Genomic DNA, 22485 nt, shown 5'->3' with positions numbered 1-22485 from the left:
AATCAAACACAGGATAAAATGCATAGATATATTTGTTTATATCCTCTTCTCTGCTCTACACACACACCACATCCACCTAGTTAGCTGTCTGTACATGTATGTGCACATTTCATAGATTCTTACACATCTGCCGTACACAGCAGGATAAATGCTAGCAAGAAAAGGAAAAATAAAGAAAATAAGAGGCATGACACACTACCAATTTAGATACACGGAAGCCAAGTAACAGAGTCATTTCTGATCTACTATAGCTCAATATTTCAACCTAAAGTGCTTTGACTGCATTTATTCCACTATTCATTTTTACTACGGCATCTCCCACAGAAATTCTACAAAGCTCCAGAACAGAACGCTGTTATAATGGTTACTTCAATGAGCAAAGGAGCGGTTCGCGAACAATCAGCTTGGATACAAGATGGAGTCAAGAATCAAATATTTAAAAGGCAAATATTCCAATACCAGATGCTTCTTTGAAACAATCCTTGGATTTCAGGAAAGGCAAGGAAGCACACCAGAAAATGCACAAGAGTGAGCTAAAAGACTCAAGTCCTTTCGTGCACAGAAGTGAGTGCATTGTGCATTCTAGAAGACGTGGATGGGCATGTTCAGGAAGCTAAAATTCTCTTCCGTAACCAAAACCTTGATGCATGACTGAGAAGCCAGCTGCTGCTTTTCTTTCACCTCTCTGAGAGCAACAGTACCTAGGGCCAAGATCTTCTGCAGAAGGACACTTGCTTACATCGTAGATCTGACACTACTATGAAAGCTAGGGGACTAAAAGCTTGCTGTCAAAAGCTACCTAGAGCCACACAGTTTCCTCCAGACCAGGGCAGGTCTATGTATCATATATGAAGTGTATTTACACCTGCCTAATGGAAGCCTTTCGTTTTCAGTTTCTAGTCATATACATAAGCAAATCCTTGGGTTTTATTCAAGGCTGTCGATTGCGACTTCCCCTTTAAGCTCTACACTGAAAATGCACTACACCCATTCACTGAATCTCTTTAAAGAAAAGTTGCAGTAAATCTGGCTGTATCTGAAAGGACACTGCCCAGCAAGCTTCATAGCTCTTGTGCTGGGAGGGCAGGGAAATTACAAGGCTTAATTTAGGAAAATGACTTTGGCTGTAGGGCTGGCTGAAACAGTTAATTCCCACATCCTGTACTGCCAATTCACAGAAAGAATCAAAACTCATCTAGGTAGAAAGAAAAGACTGTCTAATTTGCCTGTTCTTTGAGTGAAACAGCAGCAGTGTAGGCAGATTCCCGGCTGCCGGCTACACTCACTTGTCTTCCATATGGAATACAGTGCCCTACTTCGAGCATTTGTGAAAACTGCAGCACAGGAATCAAATCAACTCTGTCTTTCCAGATAGTAACCCCTGAAATATTACTCTGCACTGACCAGCACAATCCTTTCACTTGCAGAATCCAGAAGGTAAAAGCTTAGGAGGCTGTAATAGGTCAGGTAAGGAACAATCCAGATTGACAATTGTCATTTGCACGTTTCAAAAATTCACGGCTGCTCCAACGAGTAAGTATAGCTAAAACAAAGTAAAAGTTGTCATTGCTTTTAAAAGTGAAGCATTTACTCAATGGATTCTAAAGTACCATCCTGATTTTTTAAAATGCCGCTGCTACAAAATGGTTACATCAGTGTACGTCCAATTTGGCATAATCTTCAGACACACTTTTCTTGGCACTTCACCACTTCTATGTCATTCCCCAAAATGATTCACATAAGGCTGAAAGATCTGCTTTTTGGAAGCAACCCACTAGTTTGTTTCTGGGGTTGGTAATGGAGTCCGTCTTACCCAACCATGACCTTGATATGCATGTAAATTTACACATAAATTTACCTAGAATGTGTGCCTGTCTCATGCACGCACTGACTTAAACCTACATATGCATAAATTCATACAAATTCACTAAAGAGCTACTATACTTTCTAACTGAGCTGAAGAATAAAACCAAGGCTTCATTTCTCCTTATTTTGCTTGCAATTTGCTCCAGTACCGGCCATCCCATGCCAAATGCTCCACCTGATCCATCTGCACATTCCCTGCACCGCATCCCTCTTGGACTGAAAGATCTTGTCATGGCTCAGACAGAAAAAGCAGCTTCGGCCACATGCCGAGAATCCATCTCAGTATAATGACGGCAGCCAACGGCTATGCTGAAGATGTATGTGTGTGGAAGGGGGAGAGAGGGATTTGGGGAGATTATGCTTGTTATTGTTCCATGTTATTGTTCATACAGTATGTAACCCAGTAATGTTCAATGTAGTCCAGTGCATGAGCATCCCTTCCCTCCCTCCCTCACCTGCATCAGTCGGCTTCGGCTGCTGCATCTCTGTGCTATTTATATGCTGGTGCATCAACTTAGGATTTTTGGGGGAAAAGAAAGCAGAGCAGTCTGGCTTCTCTGTACACGTTATTTACCCTAAAAAGGGAGGGCTTGCACTGTACGCTTGCCAACAGATCAAAATTACCCCTCTCGCAATTAAGCAAGTCTACTTCTATCACAGATGTGGCCCTTGCTTTGAATAAGATAAGCTTAAGATACTAGCTAGACCCGGAAAAACCGATCTCCTCCTCCTCTCTCACACAGCCTCCTACCCACCCTCCGAGAAATGTCCCCTTACCTTTCATTGTCCACACTCCTGAAGCCAGGTAAAATGTGGCGGAAGCTGCTGTTCCTGTCGAGCTTGGGTTGGCTCTTTGTCCTTTTGATGGAGCCTTTAAGTCGGCGGCTGAGGAACCCCTGTGGGGTGAGACAAGAATACTAAATTACAAGGAAAAAGGCAGGAAGAGAGCGAGCCCTGAGCCTACTCTATGGCACCGGGTGCAGCCGGGCGGATTGTTCTCCCGGCTGCCCTGGTGCTCCTCGCGCCAGCCCCGCTCCCAGCCCACAGCCAACATCTGCTCCCAGCGCTCGCCGAGGCCGGGGCGCTGCGTCGGCGCGAGACTCCCCGAAGCCTCCGTTACCCTGGAAACCATCAGCTCACATAAAAATACTGTCTGAAAGACAAGACTAGCACATCGCAACTCCTGACGGAAGGAGAGGCTGCGATGCGGGGCTCTGGCTGGCCGGACTGGCAGCCCCCTCTCGCAGGCGGGGGCACAGGATGCCCCCCACCACAGCGACCAGCCGACAGGCGAGAACTCAATTACCTGATCGAACCCCCCCCAATTTCCAGCCATGGCTGGCAGGACTGGACTCAGGTGGTTTAGCTACATGCAAAAATACCCTATGAAGCACGCACACAGGCAGCATATGGACTCGGCAGTATATGCACTACCTTTACAGAAGAAAGAGACCCTCGCGCAGAACATACAGTGCCTTCTCCCTGTGCCTCCTCCCTCATGGAACATAAGTCATGGCTCCTGTAGTGCTCCACAGCAAAGCCAGCACTAAACGTTTTAATAGCAAAGCTTCTAATGTGTTATTTGCTTATTGTTAGGAGTTAATGTTCTACATAATCTGAACATTACATTTAATCTCTTCGCTAAATAAGGCAATAAAAGTATAATACTACCGTGGTGTCCAGCATTTGCAGCGTATGAGAATAGTCTTAGTGGGTCAAGCCCGTTAGCTGGAGAAAGCGGGGTAGCGTCTTAAAAAGAAACCCAGATTTTGGGGTGAAGCCTAAAGAAGTGTACCTTTTATGCACCGTCATACCAAAGAAATAGATTAGCTAGATATAAACAAGTCGGCAAATCCCTGCACAAACTGACGTTCTGCACATGCTGCTTCCCTTGCCCATTCCCAGGAAAGGGAGTAAGGCATCCACTGGATCAAGCACACATTTTGATACACGTAAGGAAAGCAATGTGAGAAGAGTGGGTGCCTTTACACTGGTTACCGTGCCAGCAACCCAGACATCGCACAGCGCACTCCTCCACTCCAGGCAGGAGGCTCAGCAGTGTCTCCAGTCAACCTTAAGGAATGGATATAGGTCACGTAGCCTTTAGCAGGTGCCTTTTATAAATTAATACCCTTTTTATGTCTTGCAGGAAGATAATCACAGTCTAACTTGTATCTAGCCTGTCATTTGTTCATGCTATTTAAACACTCCTTCCCCACCTAGGATATTCATGGGTCACCTTATGTCTTTCTCAGGTTGCAAAATTTCCTCAGGCGGTCTGTGCGGCTCTTGTTATGGAAGTGAGTTTCCTGTTTATAAGTGCATCAAGAATTCAAAACATCTAGATAACCAAAGGTGTTTCACATTTATTAAGTGCCACTATGTACAAACGAGGTATGTAATATGCATTCGTGTGAATTGAGTATTTCTCCAGGAGCTATTAGCATGACTGAAATAGCATGATGTATATAACACAAGCCCATCACGTTATACACTTTTCCATCTTGCACAAAGCCAACGCATAAGATAACAAAGGCCTTTTCAAAAGCATTTTATCTGTGAGAAATACCTTCAGAGAATTTTTATAGTATGGAGAAACATGACTGTGAAACAGCAGATTTGAGGATTTGCATTGACTAGAACATTGCCAAGGTATTTCCCTTGGTACTCAGACCTTAGTCAGCCTCATACTCATGATACCAACATAGTATCAGCCTCATAGTTGTGATATCAACATGACATCAGCCTCATACTTGTGATATCAACACGCTATCAGCCTCACACTCACGATATCAACTTCATGCTCTAGCTCTTCTGGCTAGATCAGGCTCCTGGTTGCCCGCTATGCAGACTAGCCAATATTTGCTGAGAAGGAAAAGATCAAAAATATGCAACTGGCCAGTCATGCAATATTTCCCTAAATGCCACTGGTGAGCAGGTTTTGCCCAGAAGCATGAAACTGGACTTCCTTCATCACTGCCAGCCTAGCCACAAGTATGTCATCATATTATCAAGCCACTTCTTTAAATCCAGTAATAGCTTTGAACTCCAGACAGGGAACTGATAAGGAAAAAACCCAAATACTTTCTGTGGCAAACAACCACAGCTTGCTTTCACTACTTTCCATTTCACACATCAACAACGGTTAGATGATTCGTGCGGAATTTGGAAATCAGAATTTAGGGTTGCAGTAAGACATTACTTCCCTTCTGCTTCCCATTGTTTTTACATTCATTGCGACCAGAAGGAGATCACACTGTGCCATTTTCAGTTTTCATTGCTAGCTTCCTTGGGAGAGTGATATGTCAGAGATTTTAATGCTGATAAATTATGCTGCTATAGCAATACTTTGCACCTCCATGGTGCATGCCAGAGATCAGAAAGTCTAATGTGTGAATTACTACTACCTTCTGTAATTTTTAGATGGGGTAAGAAATAAAGAGAGAGGACTTGGTCTCCACAAATACAAGAGAGAGAGAATCCGACCTGGGGTGTGACCGCCATGCTTTCCTGGTGAGATCATAAGAACATCACCTATTTCTTCTTCATTTATGACTTTAAACAACACTGATTCTGATCTCCAGACAAATGAGGTTAATCCTACCCTATGAACATTGCCTACTCCTCTAGCCTAGCTGCATTCTTGTGAGTTCCACTAATTAAAGCATTGCACTTTATACTACATGTTCTTTATATGCTTTTAAGTTTATATTGAGAGCTGTCTAGGGCAGAATTGTGTCTTCCTATGTGTGGGCAGCATTTACCACCAGTAAAAATATCTTAGAAAAGATTAAACTACTAACTTAGGAAGGTTTCATTCAGAAGAAGTTAATAGACTGTACAAAACAACAATAAATAGAAATCTGCAGAGCCCAAGAATCCCTTCAGAATTTGCCACAGCAGAAAACCATGAGATGCCACAACCTGCGGCGCTGAGGGTCCTTGCTTGAGCCTGAACTCAGTACAGCACAGAGCAGCCAGTCCGCACAGGGCAGGGGTGCTCCTGGTGCGGTTAGCCGGGATGGAGCATGGCTGCATTCCATGCACAACATAATGTTCTTTTACTGTGCCGCATTGCGAGGTGTAGACATGTGAGCTCCTTCAGAACGAGTGCAAAATTTGCACAAAAGAGAATAACACTTCTGTTTCATTTAGTACAGAACTTTTCAAGTTCTCCTGGAATACAATGAAGCAAAACTTAGGCTAATATTAACTTCCTTTTAGGCAGCAGACAAACCAAATCATAAAATACCCTTTAAAATATAAGCAGAGGTACTAACTACGTAAGTTAATCCCTTGCACAGCCTAACTTCTGAGCAAGAGGAGATATTTTAGGGTCTTTAGAGTAGAGACAACCATTCTGACAAAGAATACAGTACCACGCAAACCTGCACAGCTGTATGGAAATCTGCCATCCATCAAAGCCCACAGAGGAGTGCTGCACAGAACTCAACTAGCCTAGCAAGAGAAAGACATACAGAGCTCACACTGTGCAGTGATTTAGCTTTTTTAAGTGCAAAGGCCTCGCTTCCCTTGTTTTGTTTCTGCAGTTTTGACTCTGACATCCTCAAGTCTGGAATACAATTGCTCTAATCGGAAGAGCTGACTGAAGTTATAATAAGACACAAAGAACGACGACAGAAAAAAACAAAACAAATCCTTTTGAGAAATGGCTTAATCACAACCACCTCTACTTAAGCTAAAACAGGACAGGCACAATTCAAAACAGGACAATTAAGTCTGCTGTGGTTTGGACTCTGTCCTCTTACATATTTGGACAAACCCAAAATCTGATGCCATCATCTTGCTGCAGATGGAGGATGGTGGGACTCTCATCTTAATTTCTCCTGCTTATCAACGTTGATATTTCAAATTACTCTAGAACCTGGGAATAATCTCATATTAAATTGTAATATTGGAATATTTTAAATTTTATTACTTGTAAAGTAATGTGCAAACGCATCCAAACCATATATGCCTTTGAGATGCAGGAACTGCGTACTTCCACACACCCTGGGCCAACAATAAGAAAATTGGAAAGAAGAGAGAAAAAGGGAGGGGTGCAAAACTAAGTAGAGTGTTAAAGACAGCAAAATCTTGAGCTCGTGCTTTATTAACCATAAAGTAATGATGCACGTCTCATATCTGGAACTGACTCCCACACCATTAATGTTCATTCGCAGTGAAACCACATGATAAAGTTTTAAAGGTAAAAAGTCAGCACCATGGAAACACAATATATGTAAAATTTAAAAATCATATATCAATAAATCAGGCTGGATACATCACGAGCAGCTTTCTTTGAAAGACTCCTGGCAGCTCTCCGTATTTTCTAAGCACAATGAGCAAGGAAAACAGGGAGAAGGCTGGCCAAACACACGTGGGGCAAAGTGTGAGGGGCTGAACCACGGCCCTGGGATGGGGCTGGTCTCACGGGAACGCTGAGAAAGCAGACAGAAGCCCTGGTTTATGCTCTTATCCAAAGACCACACAGAATAAATGCTATAAAGGCATATCACAGGAACTTGTGAACAGATTGGGGTTATTTTTATAGTTCTTCCATGTCTTTTTGTTTCAGTTCAAGCAAATCTCAATGACAACGAGGACTTGAAAGGACATCAGAAATTTTTTCACTACTCATGATGAAACTGCCATAAATATTTGCCACGAACACAAAGGCATAATGCTGTATTTCATACTGGGTGTCCATTTTTTCTAGTGTATCAGGGATAAGCTTATAGGTATAAAACTGGGAGTAAACCCTTTCTGCCAGATCTGTCCTTATTCTGGGCTTTAGAATCTTCATTTATTTTTTTATATTAAACTTCTTTAATTCTGGAATCAGTGTTCTTTTTTGCTTTTGCACAGCATCTATGGTGCTCTTCCACAGCACATGGAAATACCCTTTCACTGAGGCTCCACTGAATAGCTAATTAATATTTGTATTTGTGAACCCAGTAGAGCCTTGCTAATGCTAAGCACCTTATTATAGCCATAAATGTATGAGTTTACCCAGTTCTACAATTACCGATGTTAGCCTTAGCTTTCAAGTAAAATACAAACCTTTTTTGGACAGCATTTGATACTGTTTGTTACAGGTAAAGACACCTGAGTGTGCATCGCTAATATTCTCTCCATAGAACATGACTGTATTAAGCTACAATAAGAAGTACACAGACAAAAAAAAAAACACTGAGGGTGAGTTTAGGCATCAGATGTGTCTCTTGGGAGCCGAAGAACAGAAGTAATCCACCAAGTGGTCTCCTGGCATCGATACAAGATAGAAAGGGAATTTCACACATAGCACTGACCTTTATGGATCAAATATTTTTTATTTGTTCAGTGTATAGAGGCATGGGCCTGTAAGTATATGTATCCTTTCAAACACTTCATATATAATTTATTACTGTCAGCTCTTTTGATTTGAACTTGCCTGTTGTAAGTTGTTTTCCTATCATCCTGGTCTCCTCCTGTCAGATGTGATAAAGGGCTCTGTTCACGAGGTAACCGAAGAGACAGCCCCTGTGGAGTGCCCTTCCCAAACAGTGTGTTTCTAGCACACGCAGTGCTTCCATAGGATCAAGTTTTGAACTTGGGCATATGATAGGCAAGAGAATGGCAGCCAGAGCATCATTTGAAGTTGAAGACATGCCCAAACTTATGAGAATCCTTGCCGAGTTAACCTTAGGAAATTACATTCTTGCAAGTTTATCAACCAACAAACAAAAATTCTGTAGACATGACAAAAACTAGCTTACTCCAGTTGGTAAGACTTGCCTAATATGCAAGCTCAGGGAAAGGGCAAAGGAGAGCAATAGCCTACACAATTCCACAGAGCCCAAGAGATGTGAACTTACAAGGAAAATCAAACCAGTTTATCTCTGGACCTAGAAATGCACACACAGACTAAGATAGTATTACTCCTCCTGTTTAGAGGAGGCTGAACACGTGACTTTTTTCAAGTGGGTGAAAAGTCCCTCGGTTTCTCAATTTTATTTCATCAATCTCAGGACCCTTCCCAGTCATCCTGTGAGCACCTAAAGAAACATGCAGATGAGATGAAGTAAGAAACTCTTATTACATCTTGGAATAAGAGCAAGTAACATACATCCATGAACCACCAACTTGATCTGAATGATGTTGCCTTAAAACATTATTCTATACGGGTAAGGAAAGCCCCTCTGCAACACAAGTATCTTGGAATTCGGATAAACCCCAAAATAATGAAAATGTATCTGCAGAAACATTGCGTGTCCAGTGATAGATGGCAATAAAAGCTCAAATCCTACTGCTCCACACGCTGTGGTCTGACTTTTGCTCCAGCATCCAGAGTCGGAGAATAAACACAGTGATACAGTGCTTAAGTGTACGAGAGGGTACGTCTGTGAGCCAGGCCATAAAGCAGTCCCGGAATGTGAGAAACAGCTCATGTTGGTAAGTGCTGCTTAGCAACACTGCCCTTCTATGGCAAAAGATTAATCAAATTTGCAGTGTCATTGGAAACACTCAGTTCAGTCCATTTGAAAAATCAGATGAAGACGCACTGAAGTCCCACTGGTCACTAAAGGGACAGTGGAGGTCTGTCTAGGTCATGAAAACTGGAATTATGTCAAATGAGAGGCACTGAGGGTTAATTACGAATATGGCAAATCTAATACATGTACGTATCAGCAAATCACAGATAGAAGCAGCAATAGCTTCAGCACATAACAGCTCATCCTTTTTCCACTTCTGGCCAATAAAGGATTGCTGCTTACGCTCTATTTTTATAAAGATTTCACCTATCTTGTTGAAAATGTCTTGGTCACAGGGTCTTCTCCCGCTGTCCTGGAGAAAGAACTGCATAGACTGGCAGCTCTCAGTGCCGTGTAGCTCTCGAGACATTTCTCCTGATACTCCGCTAAATGTTTCTTTGCAAAATTTCACTCTGTTCCTTTTCTGCCTTTTTCTACCAGGGAAAGACTCCTCTCCCAGCCTCTGAAATACTCACCCACAGCCAGCATACACCCTTAATCCCTGACCAAGACAACACTCAAAAACTTCAGGCAAGCCAAGTCTAATGGCAAGGTAGCAGGAAACTCGGGAAGTCTCGGTCTGCCCTCTCCAATTAGCACTGACAACTTGTAACATGCACATAGAACAGGTGGGATGTTAATAAACTCCAAATGAAGGAATGCAACTGTCAGGAAGAACCTAGAAAACAACTGCAATTCAACAGGCATTGTCATTCAGGGATCACCTGATTCTTCAATTTGGATTCTTTTATTCTCCTGTTAAAACAAAACCACACTACTCTGGATTATTTGTTCACAGTTCTGTAATTATCATACTGTCAACATTTCATACCCGAATAAGACAGATAAATATTCCTTAGGAAGGTAGGAGAAGGGTAATTGAGCAATCAAGGATGAATGATGCAGAAACAGAGATACAGGTAGAATGCAAGTAACCTTGAAGAACAAAGACAGTTACCAACCCAAAGAGAGCAGTGACTAGCAAAAATCTGTCTAGGTGAAGCCAAGCAAGGATGCCACCCGGGAAAGAATTTCAGTGGGGTGAAACAGTTTGCTTATTTAGCTGGCACAATGGAGTCAGCCATCCCAGGGGATAAACTGTTCATATACAAAACTTTGTCTTTAGTGAGAACAATCCTGAGAGAAGCAGAGCTCCTCCCCGGCAGTGCTGGGCGGTGCCAGCTTCACAAAGGTGAACAGAAGTTAGACCAGGTAACATCTTGCAGGAGCTGTTCTTCAGCTCCTGGAACCAAGCTTTCCATGGCCATCCCAGGACCCTGCTTCTCCTTGAAATGCAGGAAAAGAGACTCTCAGCTTTGCTTTCCTTTGCTCTCCCTCTCTCCTTAGAGAACTGTGCTCAAATTAGGTTCTTGAGCATCTTTAGTCCCCTAGAACAAAGCTGTCACTGCTGAACAGAAGTCAAAACCAAGTGCTGGCAACTGCCATGGCAGGTTGTAATTGCAGCAGAGGAAAAACTATGTCCTGACCTCAGGACTAAGCAAAGTGCCTTCTGATAGCCCCTGAAGGTCCCAGCAGTGTCTAAATGAAAAAAAGGATTCACCCTGTACATGAAGCCTGCTTTCTAATGCAATTATGGCAGTCATTTGGAAAGCAAACACAATGCATCACATTATTCATATTCTGGGACTTGTTATTACAAAGAGTAAAATCGAGTAACGTAAAAAGACAGAAAGCCAAGTAAGGTTTTAAGAAGCAAACTAATCCAGCCAAAGTAAGGCTCATTAAGGAAGGTTTGAGGGAACATCCCAATATCTATGACTTCTAGGAGAGAGTCATTCTTACTACTGTTTACGAAAAGAGAAAAGGCAGTTAACCCTAATGGTTTGGGTTTGGGAGCTTTGGAGATTGAGTTTCATGCAGCCAGGAAGGAGAGGGGAATACCAAAACCATTTAACAATATGCCAGGGGTTGTTCAGACTCCTAATATGGGGAAGCCCAGGATCCTTTTGGTGGAGATGAACTGTCCCTCCCCAAAGTATCACTATCAGCGCATGCTAACTTCCCCAGTTTAGGCATAAAGAGTGATTATTTTTTTTCCCCTAAAACCTCAAAAGGTTGGATGATTATTATGATTTGTTTTACTGCAGGTAATTGCCTGCATATTAAACCAACTGAATCTTGACTCTGGAAAGCCAGTCAGGATGGCTGTCACATATATAACACACTCTATTCAAGTAATTTCCAAGACAGTATTTCAATGGCTTCTTTCTAATGTACACTCTTGTTCATGCAGTTCAGATCACGGACCTCTGAAAGCAAGCCTGCAGGCAGCATGCATCTGTAAAACCTTACATGTGAGCCTACATGTGCTGTGCTAATACCTTGTTTGCATTTAAAAAATGCCCATTCTTACTTGTGGAATGACAGGTATGCCTGCAATTATTCCAGGGACAGCTTCTCACAAAGCACAGCTACTACAGACCTGGCATCCATTGTGTTGCTAGGGAAAACACCCAGGTTTTCAGCAAACACCCAAGGCAAGATAGAAGGCCATAGGTAGAAAAGCAACACCTAGACTCCTAAGAAATCCCACAATAATTTTCAATGCATTTTTTAAAAAAAACTATCCACAATGGATTAGGCTCATGAGAGTTTAAGTGACTTCAAACAAAAACTCCAAATCCAGGAGATACACAGCTAAACCATTATCCAACACTTTGAAAACATATCCTATGAGTTCAGAGGCTTCAATTGTTTATGATACAGTTTTAAGTATTTCACTTTCAATAAATGTTAGAAGTTTCACATTTACAGTCTCCCACGCACTGTACACACAGGAGATTTATTTTACAATGGAGAGCAACAGATTCCAATCAGGCAAATATTTTTGAAACCTCAGATATGGAGAGAATGAGTGCCTTTTAGATTAAAAGGGATAATCCCCAGATGACAGAAAATTATTCACACTCCTATAAATTTAAACTTTCATAATACTTTTTTAGCATAATAATGACTTAAACACTCAATATCAGCTGTGAATCATTACATTCATCCTGCTTTTAAAATGTAGTTGTGATTTAACTGAAGATAAAACAAAGAATTTATAGGACATGGTAGCAATGTGTATTTGGATGCTTGGCGATCCCATTTAGGCATGAAAAACAACCGAACTCTGCAAAGATTGATGGTTTCTATCACTCAGAGTTTTTGTAGAAGGATCCAAGGGAAAACACCTGCAGGTTCTTAAGACTTCAAGCTGGCGCACAAAGTAACGCCATGTAACCATGTCAAGGATCCTGCTTGCTGGGGTAAGTAACTTAGTGCAAGGCACGTGGCCATAGACATCCTTGTCCTTTGGTGCTTTTGCCATGGTCTAAGAAGCCCAGGAGCTTTCAAGAGCTGCACTTTGGAACTGTTATTGTGGGGTGGATCTTCAGTCCAGTGGGTGAATGACCATTGGGCTCAGTACATTTATACCAGCTACATAACCTGTGTATGAATAGCCCGGATAAACCAATCTGCCCTTTCATTTCAGGAAAAAAAAAAGCATCTTTTCATACAAAGCAGGTTAACTTAATTCTTTTGCAATATCAGAAATGAGAATATGACTTTTAAAAGACAGTCCACAGGAAGATCCATGCTTCATCAAGCGTGCTGTCTGAGGAGGGGAGAAACGAGGGAGTGCAGGTAGGGGTGGGATACTAGGTAGGAAATACTGTCAAAATAGATTCTTTTGGCAGGTCACAGAGGAAACGAGTTTGAAGGTAGAGATGTCTAAGTGATTTGCTACACTGACTACACAGCAGACAAGCCGCAAAGCCAGGATTACCTCTGAAGAATGCTTCATTCCAATGCCAGGACTCTAGCCATTCAAATACATCGCCTCCTGTTAAAACAGGTATCAAAGCTCACCAGGATGAGCAATAAACACAGAGGGGAGATGCGAAAACCATCTCCATAAATCTGTTTACATTAATGTTCTCTTTTAAAGTCTGCGTTTGCTATACGATACAGAGTAAACTGTTTCATGAGTGTGTTTTATATGTGCTTTCCCTACTTTGATTTATGGCCTTGGAGCAGCGTGCGGATGTCACATTGTACCTAGTCATCAGGCATCTTCCTACTCACTTCCATCTGAAATCTTCAGAGCAGAGCAAATACTGGAAGAGATAACCCCATTTTCCACAATATTGATGACCATCTCTTAAGTCTACAGAAAGGTATCAACATCAAGTTGCTGCATTTTCATTGACAAATCTCATGCGCTTTTAGTAACACATTTTCTACAAAACCAGCTGCTAGGCCAATAAATTTAAAAAGCAGTTGGTAGATGATATGTTTAGAATAAAAAATTATTATTATCCTTTGAATATAGGGATTCATTGCGTAATTTTGCAGTAAAAGTTACTCATTCAAATATGAAACTCATGTTTCAGGCAGATGCTCTTGTCTCCAAAGACTTCCACCACATTTCTGAAGCTTAAATTGGAACATCTGTATTCAGCAATAATTACAGCTGCAATCAAACAAAAATGTTAACTTTTGTAAAGGTACGGTGAATACCTACTATAATTCAGATAATACATCAGTCTTTCATTTTTCCCTATCTACCTTTCTAGACAACTTAATTTCCAGACATTGTGAAAATACTTAAGATGAAGCTCATTTGTCCTAACCTCAAAATTTATGAAAATGAGTATTTCAGATTCACCTTCTGCTTACAGCTTTGAAAAAAAGGGAGAAAAATTACAATGAAGTGATAAATATAACACACATATGATGCTTACAGGAGTATACCAGCCTTGCTTTCAGGGAGTTTTTCTGTCCTTCATGACACACACATCAGGCCATTTTTTGATTAAGAAAGCTTAGTAACAGGCTGTAACAGGCAATAATCCTTCAGTTGAGGTAGAAAGAATCTTTCTACTTGAAATTGTGCCACACAAAAATCGAGAATTTTAGGTGGTTTTATAAATCTGTGAAATAGCTTTCAAACTCTCAAAGTCCCCTCCTAATTAAATAGAAACTGGAGGCTAGAAATACGCACACTTCCATCCAGATACTGGAAGTGAGGTCTCTACCTGCCCCCTGATGCAAAATAAAAATGAAAAGCACCCAACAGTTTTTTCTTCTCAGATGAAATCACAAATATTCAATCATCGATTTAAACTGCAATGAAAACCAATGCAAGACTACTCCCCGCTATTTCCCCCAACCTTTACTCCTTTCCTTTTCCCCCTAAGCTTGTACCTTGTGTCTGATCTTTGGGTTAAGGCGGCAAAGAATGTAATGTGAAGTGGCAATAAACTACACAGCTGATAGTTATGTTTCCTAGGACACTGAAACTGAACCTTTGCCAAAGATAAAAACCAAAAAGAATATCTTTCAAGAACTGAAGGCAAAAATTAAGTTCATTGCTGTTTTATCCCTCAAAATAATAAGACAGACATTGCAAGTGGCAGATCCTATTTTTGGGTCTTAGCAGTGATTATTTCTTGCCTAATTATTAGCAGTGGATTTACTATCTTTAAAGCAGAATTTTGTCACCCAGCAGGAAATTTCAATTCTATCAGGCAGATTTAAGTCTCATTCATTTATTCCTTAACTGTTTTTGACTCACTTGCTAATTGCCAAGGAAGGCTTCATTCAAAGTAGGTCTGAAGCCAGGAGGCAGGCACGGCCTGGTTGCTGCCCCTCGGTTACAGTTGGCTGCCACATCAGTGGTGCCACTTCCCGAGCGCCTTGTTTCCAGTGAAGGCACCTTCCTCTACCTCCCAATATTAGCAAAACCGAATTACTACTTTTAAATCTTAAAAATATCTAGATTTGTCAGGGAGGTAAAAAACACCAAACAAGGTACGTGGATGCCCTTTTGACCCTGTTCTTCTGAAAAGTGATCACACTGCTCAGAAGCTAAAGGGTGTAGGGATATGGGGGAGCGTTACTTGGACATGATGAGTTCCCATCTTGTTCCATACCACATCCCTATCTCCCAAGTATTTCTAAAGACATGGTCATCTCTACTGTCGGTATTAAAGTAGATCATCAACTGCTACGAAAACTAATCCTAGATTCCACTCACTCCTGCAACATCTGCATAAAACAGATGAGCACAGATGTGGGTTCCACCTTTCCTTACACTAGCTGCACACCTTGGAGCAGCGGGCTGCAGAGGTCACACTGGCTGTGGCAAGGAGGCAGCTATGGTGCAGCCCCTCAGGACTGCCAGCTGCTCTCCGAACATGACATGAGTCAACACAGCTCTGCACGTCATAGCCTAGAACGCGCTCAGGCAAATCTCCCCCCAGTTGCAAAGAAGGCATGGGAACTTGATCATTTACTATAATCAGGCCAGACTGTCGCACCATGGGAAATATGTGGATATGATCTTGCAAGTGGCAGGAACGAAGGGAAGAGACAAGGGCAGGCAGAGGCAGGTTGTACTGATCACTGCGAATCCTGTTCTGCAGAACAGCATACATAACTACATGGAAAGGTTTAGGAAATAAAGACATGATTAGTTCTGGAGCTAATTTCCTTGGTGCTTTGAAGAATGTTGCAGGTGAGATATGATCCACTGTAATTATGGAGGAAGATAAAGACAGGAAAGTTGCTGGCAGAGTGCCAGGCCCACGAATAGCTGAATACTTCAGGAAAGGCATTATAGCTTGTAGCACCTCTCTCTCAAATTACCCTTCATGTCTGAGCTGTGACTATCACTGTTCACTAGGGGGGGGAAAAAAAAAAAAAAAAAAAAAAAAGGAGTGTGGGGAGGGCAAATACAGTCTATTGCTTATCAGAGTGCAGTGCTGAAGTGACAGTATGGAGGAGAAAGTTAACCTTGCTTCCATGGTAACTGAAGTTTGAAAAAAGTCTATAGAAATCAATGCCATCTTAACATGTACATTAACATACAGACCCACAGTAATAAAAAAGTTATTCAACTGCAAGTATCATGAGACCCTGTAATCATCATGAGACCATCCTAATCAGACCTGCCGTTTCAAGGAGCTGCACTTGGTTTGGAACAACAGTGTCACCACCTGGAGAAACGCTCTCACATTAGGCAGCACTGGTTTGGGATTTGGAAGGCAAGAAGAAACCTCCAAAACAACTTCCAAATGATCTAACTTAGCATCCCCATTCAACAGAAAGTGCCATAAGCTCTTCAGTGCCTGATACAGCTCAGTCAGATGCTTCCACAGGGGTGAACACCACAGACAAGATCACTTCCAACAGGGATGGAGCATCTGTTACATGATTTCCTGCCACAGCACCCTAAGTTCTTACCAGATTGTGCAGGTGACAGGTGAACCACCTATCACAATGAAAGTCCAAGAAATTACAGCTCAAAATACGGAAAGTTATGGCTATTAAAGAGAAGTGTTTAAGTGAGAAAAAAGTCTGACCCAGAAACTAAGTGAAAACTGGGAATAAATTTATTGATAACAATTCAGTGTTAACTGTGGCAATGACACACATTTTTATTAATTCCACTGCAATCAATTTAAAATCTAAGTTAATACCGAATATCTGAGCTAAAGCAATACAAATTCCCAAATGGAAGAAGTTCAGAGATGAAGGTCTGATTAAATGGACACTCATGTTCTACTGGAGCTCTCTCAGAGATTCAAATAATACCTTACACTATTTGTTTTCTGAAAGCACAACATCAGTGCTATTGAACGTGGGAGAATGGAATGTGTTTATTATCCTGCCCTTTATATCTGCAGTACAATTCTTTATCTATGACCCAGAAACAAATCAAGGGGACACCGTCAAGTTGTATATTTTAAAGGTCATCTTTTCTCTCTGCTATCAACATTCTGAGATTTTTTCAGTGCACAGAGGTTTAAACAAATTAAAGCTTTTGTTTGTTTACTTTCTGCCTTTCATTCATTTCACAGAAATGAAACTAGTCAGATTCATTTGTCTCCCTACAGCCCATTAATTAGTACAGGGTGTTTGCATTTGGACTTCTTGGGAAGAGTTTGAAATACTACCAAATTTTTTCTTGTAGTAGTTTTGAAATGAGCAAGAAGTAGCCATTTCTGTTCAAGTCATCCTTTGGAAATGCAAGACTAAAGAAATTATATGAATCCAGGCATTTGCTGAAAAATCCAGCAAGACTTTGAGATTGTCTGCTGGGGGGGGGGGGGGGGGGGGGGGGAGGGAGGGGATTCAAACAACTGCAACAGATAAAAATACAACAGGGCACCTCTGCCTATAGTAAATTGTGAAATTGCCACAAAAAATGCCAAACAAACATGTTTTAGAGATTAAAAGCCAGTCATATGGACAGTTTTAATGATTTTCACCATTTTAAATGATGCCTTGAGTTTATTTTGTTCCTTATAAGATGACCAGCAGCACTGCTATGCAGTCCCAGCACTTTTACACATATTATGAAAGATGGGGAAAGTCATATAATCTTTCCACGCCTTAGTTTCCCCATTTATTTTAAGGCATTATGATAAATTGCAAGCCCACAGTGACTTCAAGCTTGAGCTCTTTCAGATTGGCAGAACAGTTTAACAGCCTCAGATGAAAGGTGCTACAGAAGTGCCAAGTACTATCACTATAATTATCATTCAATATACACTGATCAAAAGAATGAAATGTGAATTAGCATTTCCTATTAGCCCTACTTACAGCCTAAATACTAAATATTTCTCCCATGGGCTCTCTCCATGAAAACATATAGGAACTGTTGGTATTTCTCACATGGTGACAACACTGCTTCTACAGGAGTGGAGGAATGAAGTGATCTAAAGAGAAGAATCAGAAAATCATGAGAACAAGACAGGTTTCTCCCACAAAAGCTTGCTCAGGCTTTCCAGGAAAGGGAGCTTGGAGCTGCTTTCTCACTCTTACTCCTTCTGTCTCCAGTCTCTTCCCTGGCACAAGGATGTGATCTTCTGTCACAAGTTTTGCTGCTGCTGGCCTCATTTGGACCCTGAACAGCTCTTCTCTGAAAGCCACAGAGTTTCACATACCACAGAGGAGTGGGTCCAGGTGTCCTCAAAGAATGAGAAACTGCAAACATTTGGCACAGCTAAATAAAATCAATGGAATTGTGCTAGTTTACACCCAGTGCTGAGCCAGACAACCTGCTGAAATGTTTTGTTTTCCCCTTTCTCACCTGGGAACTACACCGTATTTGACCTTATTTTCCCTAGCTCCCCTGTTAATCCACTGCCCAGGTCTAACATAGGAAGCAAAAATGTGAGTTTCTTCCCTGGTGCTGAATATGTTTCAGTGGTGGTTGGGGCACAGCAATTTAGTGATGCATGGTCATTTCCCTCTTGGTGGAAACTGCCATCACTGCAGATTAAATAAGAGGGTCTGACTGTGGGTTGTGTGGATCCTCACCCTTTAGGAGCTGACCAAGCTCTATTAATTCAAATAGCCTCTAACTGATGCTAATGACATCAGGTCATCTTCCATCCCCTCCTGACTGCCACATAGCAGAGCCAGCCTTGCTGCTGTCTGCACAGACCCTGCGGAACAGAGCTTTGCTGTCCAACCATGACAGTTTGATAGCAAGCAAAAGCACTTCAAAACCACGCTCCACCCCACAAAAATAGGATTAATAATATTTTTAAAGAAAAGTGGCCTCTGTGTGTGAATTACGCTGTTGATGAGCCCTTATGCCTCTTCCTTTCTGTGAAACTATCCTTTAGACTGCTGAAGGCTCTGAAAAAAAGAGACCTCCCTGAAACATACTCAGTTCAAAACCGAAAAAAAATCCATACCCTGCCTTGCTGAGTCCTTTTCAGTGAAGCAGGTCATAGCACCATGTCTTTTATCCTGTCACTCCTGTCTCCCGCTTGATGCACATAATAAATCCACAGTGGTTTGAACTGCAGCTCTGTGCTCAAATCTGACAATCCCACGTATCTTTAACCACGCTGTCTTCCAGTACTCCCCTAACTGGAAACTCTAAGTTTACTTAGAAGATTTTCAAGACTTTATTTAGTCTTTTTTTAAGACTTTTTAAAGGTCAGACTCAAATAGTTAAACATATTATATTTACAATCAGTTTCTTTTTCCAACTCCTGTTCTAGGCAGCACTGAGTCTGTGTAAAGATTCCCTTTTTTTAAAAAAAAAATATCTATGTTTCATGCCTTAACTAGAATTTATCCCATGTCTCATAAAGTACCTCCAAAAATCAAAGAGCAAAAATACCCAGAGAGTTATGTTAACAAGATTACTTGGAAAAATAAGACAGAGAGCTCTAGTTTTAATAACAAGCGATTGGAAATTTGAAAACTTTCTCTGGCAAAGAAAGCAAGAAAGCCAGGCATGCCTGACCCAGGAACAATGACTTGGGAGTCCAGAAAATCACTCACTCATCTTTACATGACAGCATGAAGTTTGAGAAGAATACATAACTCTCTTGAAACTGAAGGAGGATTTCAGAGAAGTAATTAGGAGTAGCTTAGCTCGTGGTTAACACTAGGACTGGGAATTAAAAATTAAGAATTTCAGCTCAGGACATATTTCCTGGCTTTGCTGCATGATCAAATTTAAGTTAGTTAACTTTTCCCTATCTCAGTTTTCCCAGTTATGAAATGAGGGTGTTGATACTAGCCACCTTTGTGGAAAGTCTGGAAATCTATCAACAAAAGATGCTCTAAGAGTACAAAGTCTGCATGCCGTTGTTGTACCTGACAAAAAAGAATCTGACATTCAGGTTAGCAGTCCTAATTTTTGCAAAACAGTACCAGTGAGACTAGAAATAACTGCAAATGCTCAAAACAACCTCATTTTTCTTCCAATCCCTAAAATGCTCCGAAACGGCAAAGCTTCCCAGCATGTCCTGTTCCAAAAACAGTGACTGAATTGACAGATACGTTCTCAAAGTAATTTACATATTTCTTGCTGCCACTAGCACTGGTTATCCAAATTCAGTTGCAGTTGACAGTTTAATGATAATAGCTTTATGTTTATATATCATCTGTGATAATGTTCGTATTCTCCTTAAATTCAGTCCCCATAAAAGGGGTACTTTAATGTATGCAGCCACAGACCAAAATGATAGTAATTTTCTCTTCTAGTTGGAATGGTTTAGTAAACAATTACATTTCAATTAAAGACGGGGTGATCATGCCGAGGGAAGCACCATTCAGCTCTTCACATAATATAGGAAGATAAACTCAAATAAAGTCAAACTATTTAAAATATAATTTACATGACTGCTTTTGAAAACAAAAATAAAATTTAGGAGGGAAAATGGACAATAGTGCATATTATGCACACGCAAAAAATTGGGGGGAAATCCTTCAATATCTTGTCCACAGCAGCTTGAACCAGGATCCCATTATTTAGGATTATGTTCAGTGAAGAGGAATGGTAGAAGAGTTACTCACTTTCATCTCTCTAGGAGTTTCCATTTACTGATATGCCATTTGTTTTTAATAATTCATTTATCATGGATTAAAAATAGGATAGATGGAGGAATGCCATAAGAGTAGCTTATAAGGCATCACTGTAAATTCAGCTGGGTCCAACACAAACAGGCAGAAAAACTGCTAGAAAACAAGTTAACATTACAAGCAGAAGAACAACTAAAACCTAAAAAGATTTTGTATTTCTTTGTGACTATAAATGCTTCATTATTAAAGGGCCTGAAAGGCAGAGCAATGACAAACGAACCACAAAGGACAGCTCCTCCTCCCAGACATCACACTCGAATACAAAACAATAGACAACAAGCAGACTATAAAGGAACATGAGAAAACGAGATGATACTCATCTTCATGACTGACAAGGAGCTGGTGAAGAGTGTGTTTATACCACTCGATTTCGCCTTAGAAGCTTCTCTGAGAATTGTTTCTCTTCCAATACAATTTACACAATTCCACAGATGGACAGCTGGATCACGTAACTTATAGCTGCAATGTGTTTTGGTTTTGGTTTGTTGGGGGTTTTTTGTGGCCAATACGGCTTCAACTAGAAGCAGCACAGAAGCATTTTCTGAGATCCTAGAAAGCAAATGATTGCTACTAGAATTGAGGATCAATAGCCTGGAGAAGAAAATACTAAACTGTATCTAGCATTTGAGGATAAGAGAGCATACAGAGGCTTCCTCAGACACAACTCAGTAAGGAAGGCAGAGAGACATTTTCAAACCATTTAGAAATATTCGGACTACACATGTCTCATTAATTCACTCTGTTTGGAAGGAAGCTCCTTGAACCGTCAGAGAGGTAGACTAACAGCAAGAAATCATTCTGCTTTCTTGATCCAATCATTTAGTCCAACTCTTTTGCACAAGTTCCTTGGCAATTTGGACTTCTGCTTGGCCTGGGAGATTTGCAGAGAGAAATCAATCAACCGGGCTCTAATAAAAGCAGTCGATAGATGGCAGTACTCTAATGGGCTGGGAGAGAAGGCATCACACAGCAGCCCCAGCCATCCCACCCTTGCTCATGACACCTGCAAGGTGGGCATTGCAAGAGGATTTCTCTAGTACCCAGCAGCGTTTCTCATCTTCTGGTCCCTGTGTTTGATAAAATACAGGACAAATTTCAAGGTTAACCCATCTCACACCTTCAGCTATTTGGATTCAATGCAGAGAGGCTAAATGCTTCTCTGTATTCTCCTAAAAGGTAAATGTCAATCAACAGCAAGGCTTTACTCATCTCCCCTTGAGCACGGAGGAGAGTCCAGCATTTGCCCTTGGTTACCTTCATGTCTACAGCCGGAGCGTTATCAGCTGCTGCCAATTCCCCATCCTCAGTGGAGACAGCACTGGGTCACTGCCTAAGAAGGCAACATTTTAACTGATGTCTCATGCCAAGTCAAGCCTTCTTTCTGTCTTTTTCCATCCTTAGACATTGACATTCCTTGAAGCACTTGTTAATTAGGTCTCTTAATTCAAGGCGCAGAATCCTGACAAATAGGAATCCTTCCAACAAGGCCATTTAACTCTAAAGATGTCTCCTGCAAACATGTATGAGAGGACATTCGATCTTTTCCACGACTTTTATCAGATATAATAAATTCATTAGGAGCAGAATTTTCCTGCTGTAAACCTTTTATATTATCCTGTATAAAACATGCACCAAACCTACTGTTTCTGGGCACTGATGCAGCAGCCAGAAAGGTTTCTTCTAGTCCACAGAAAGCACTACAGCT

The 22485-nt window shown here is 41.2% G+C and overlaps 1 protein-coding gene across 5 annotated transcripts in view; it reads right to left on the bottom strand.

Annotated features, from left to right (window-relative positions):
* The window catches only part of DAB2IP (DAB2 interacting protein), a 167316-nt gene that overhangs the window by 118228 nt on the left and 26603 nt on the right, over window positions 1-22485 (bottom strand). For 4 of the 5 annotated variants that reach the window (XM_055801316.1, XM_055801325.1, XM_055801308.1 and 1 more), the window contains exon 3: window positions 2644-2762. In XM_055801316.1, the coding sequence (XP_055657291.1) occupies window positions 2644-2762 (119 nt within the window). Of the gene's footprint in view, window positions 1-2643; window positions 2763-3300; window positions 3361-22485 lie in introns of those variants that run through there. The other variant, XM_055801329.1, reaches the window with a different exon arrangement.

The sequence above is a fragment of the Falco peregrinus genome, chromosome 1 (assembly GCF_023634155.1).
Source record: "Falco peregrinus isolate bFalPer1 chromosome 1, bFalPer1.pri, whole genome shotgun sequence".
In the NCBI taxonomy this organism is placed as follows: Eukaryota; Metazoa; Chordata; class Aves; order Falconiformes; family Falconidae; genus Falco; species Falco peregrinus.
Note: the sequence above shows the minus strand (reverse complement) of the source record. Positions and strands in the feature narration are given on the sequence as shown.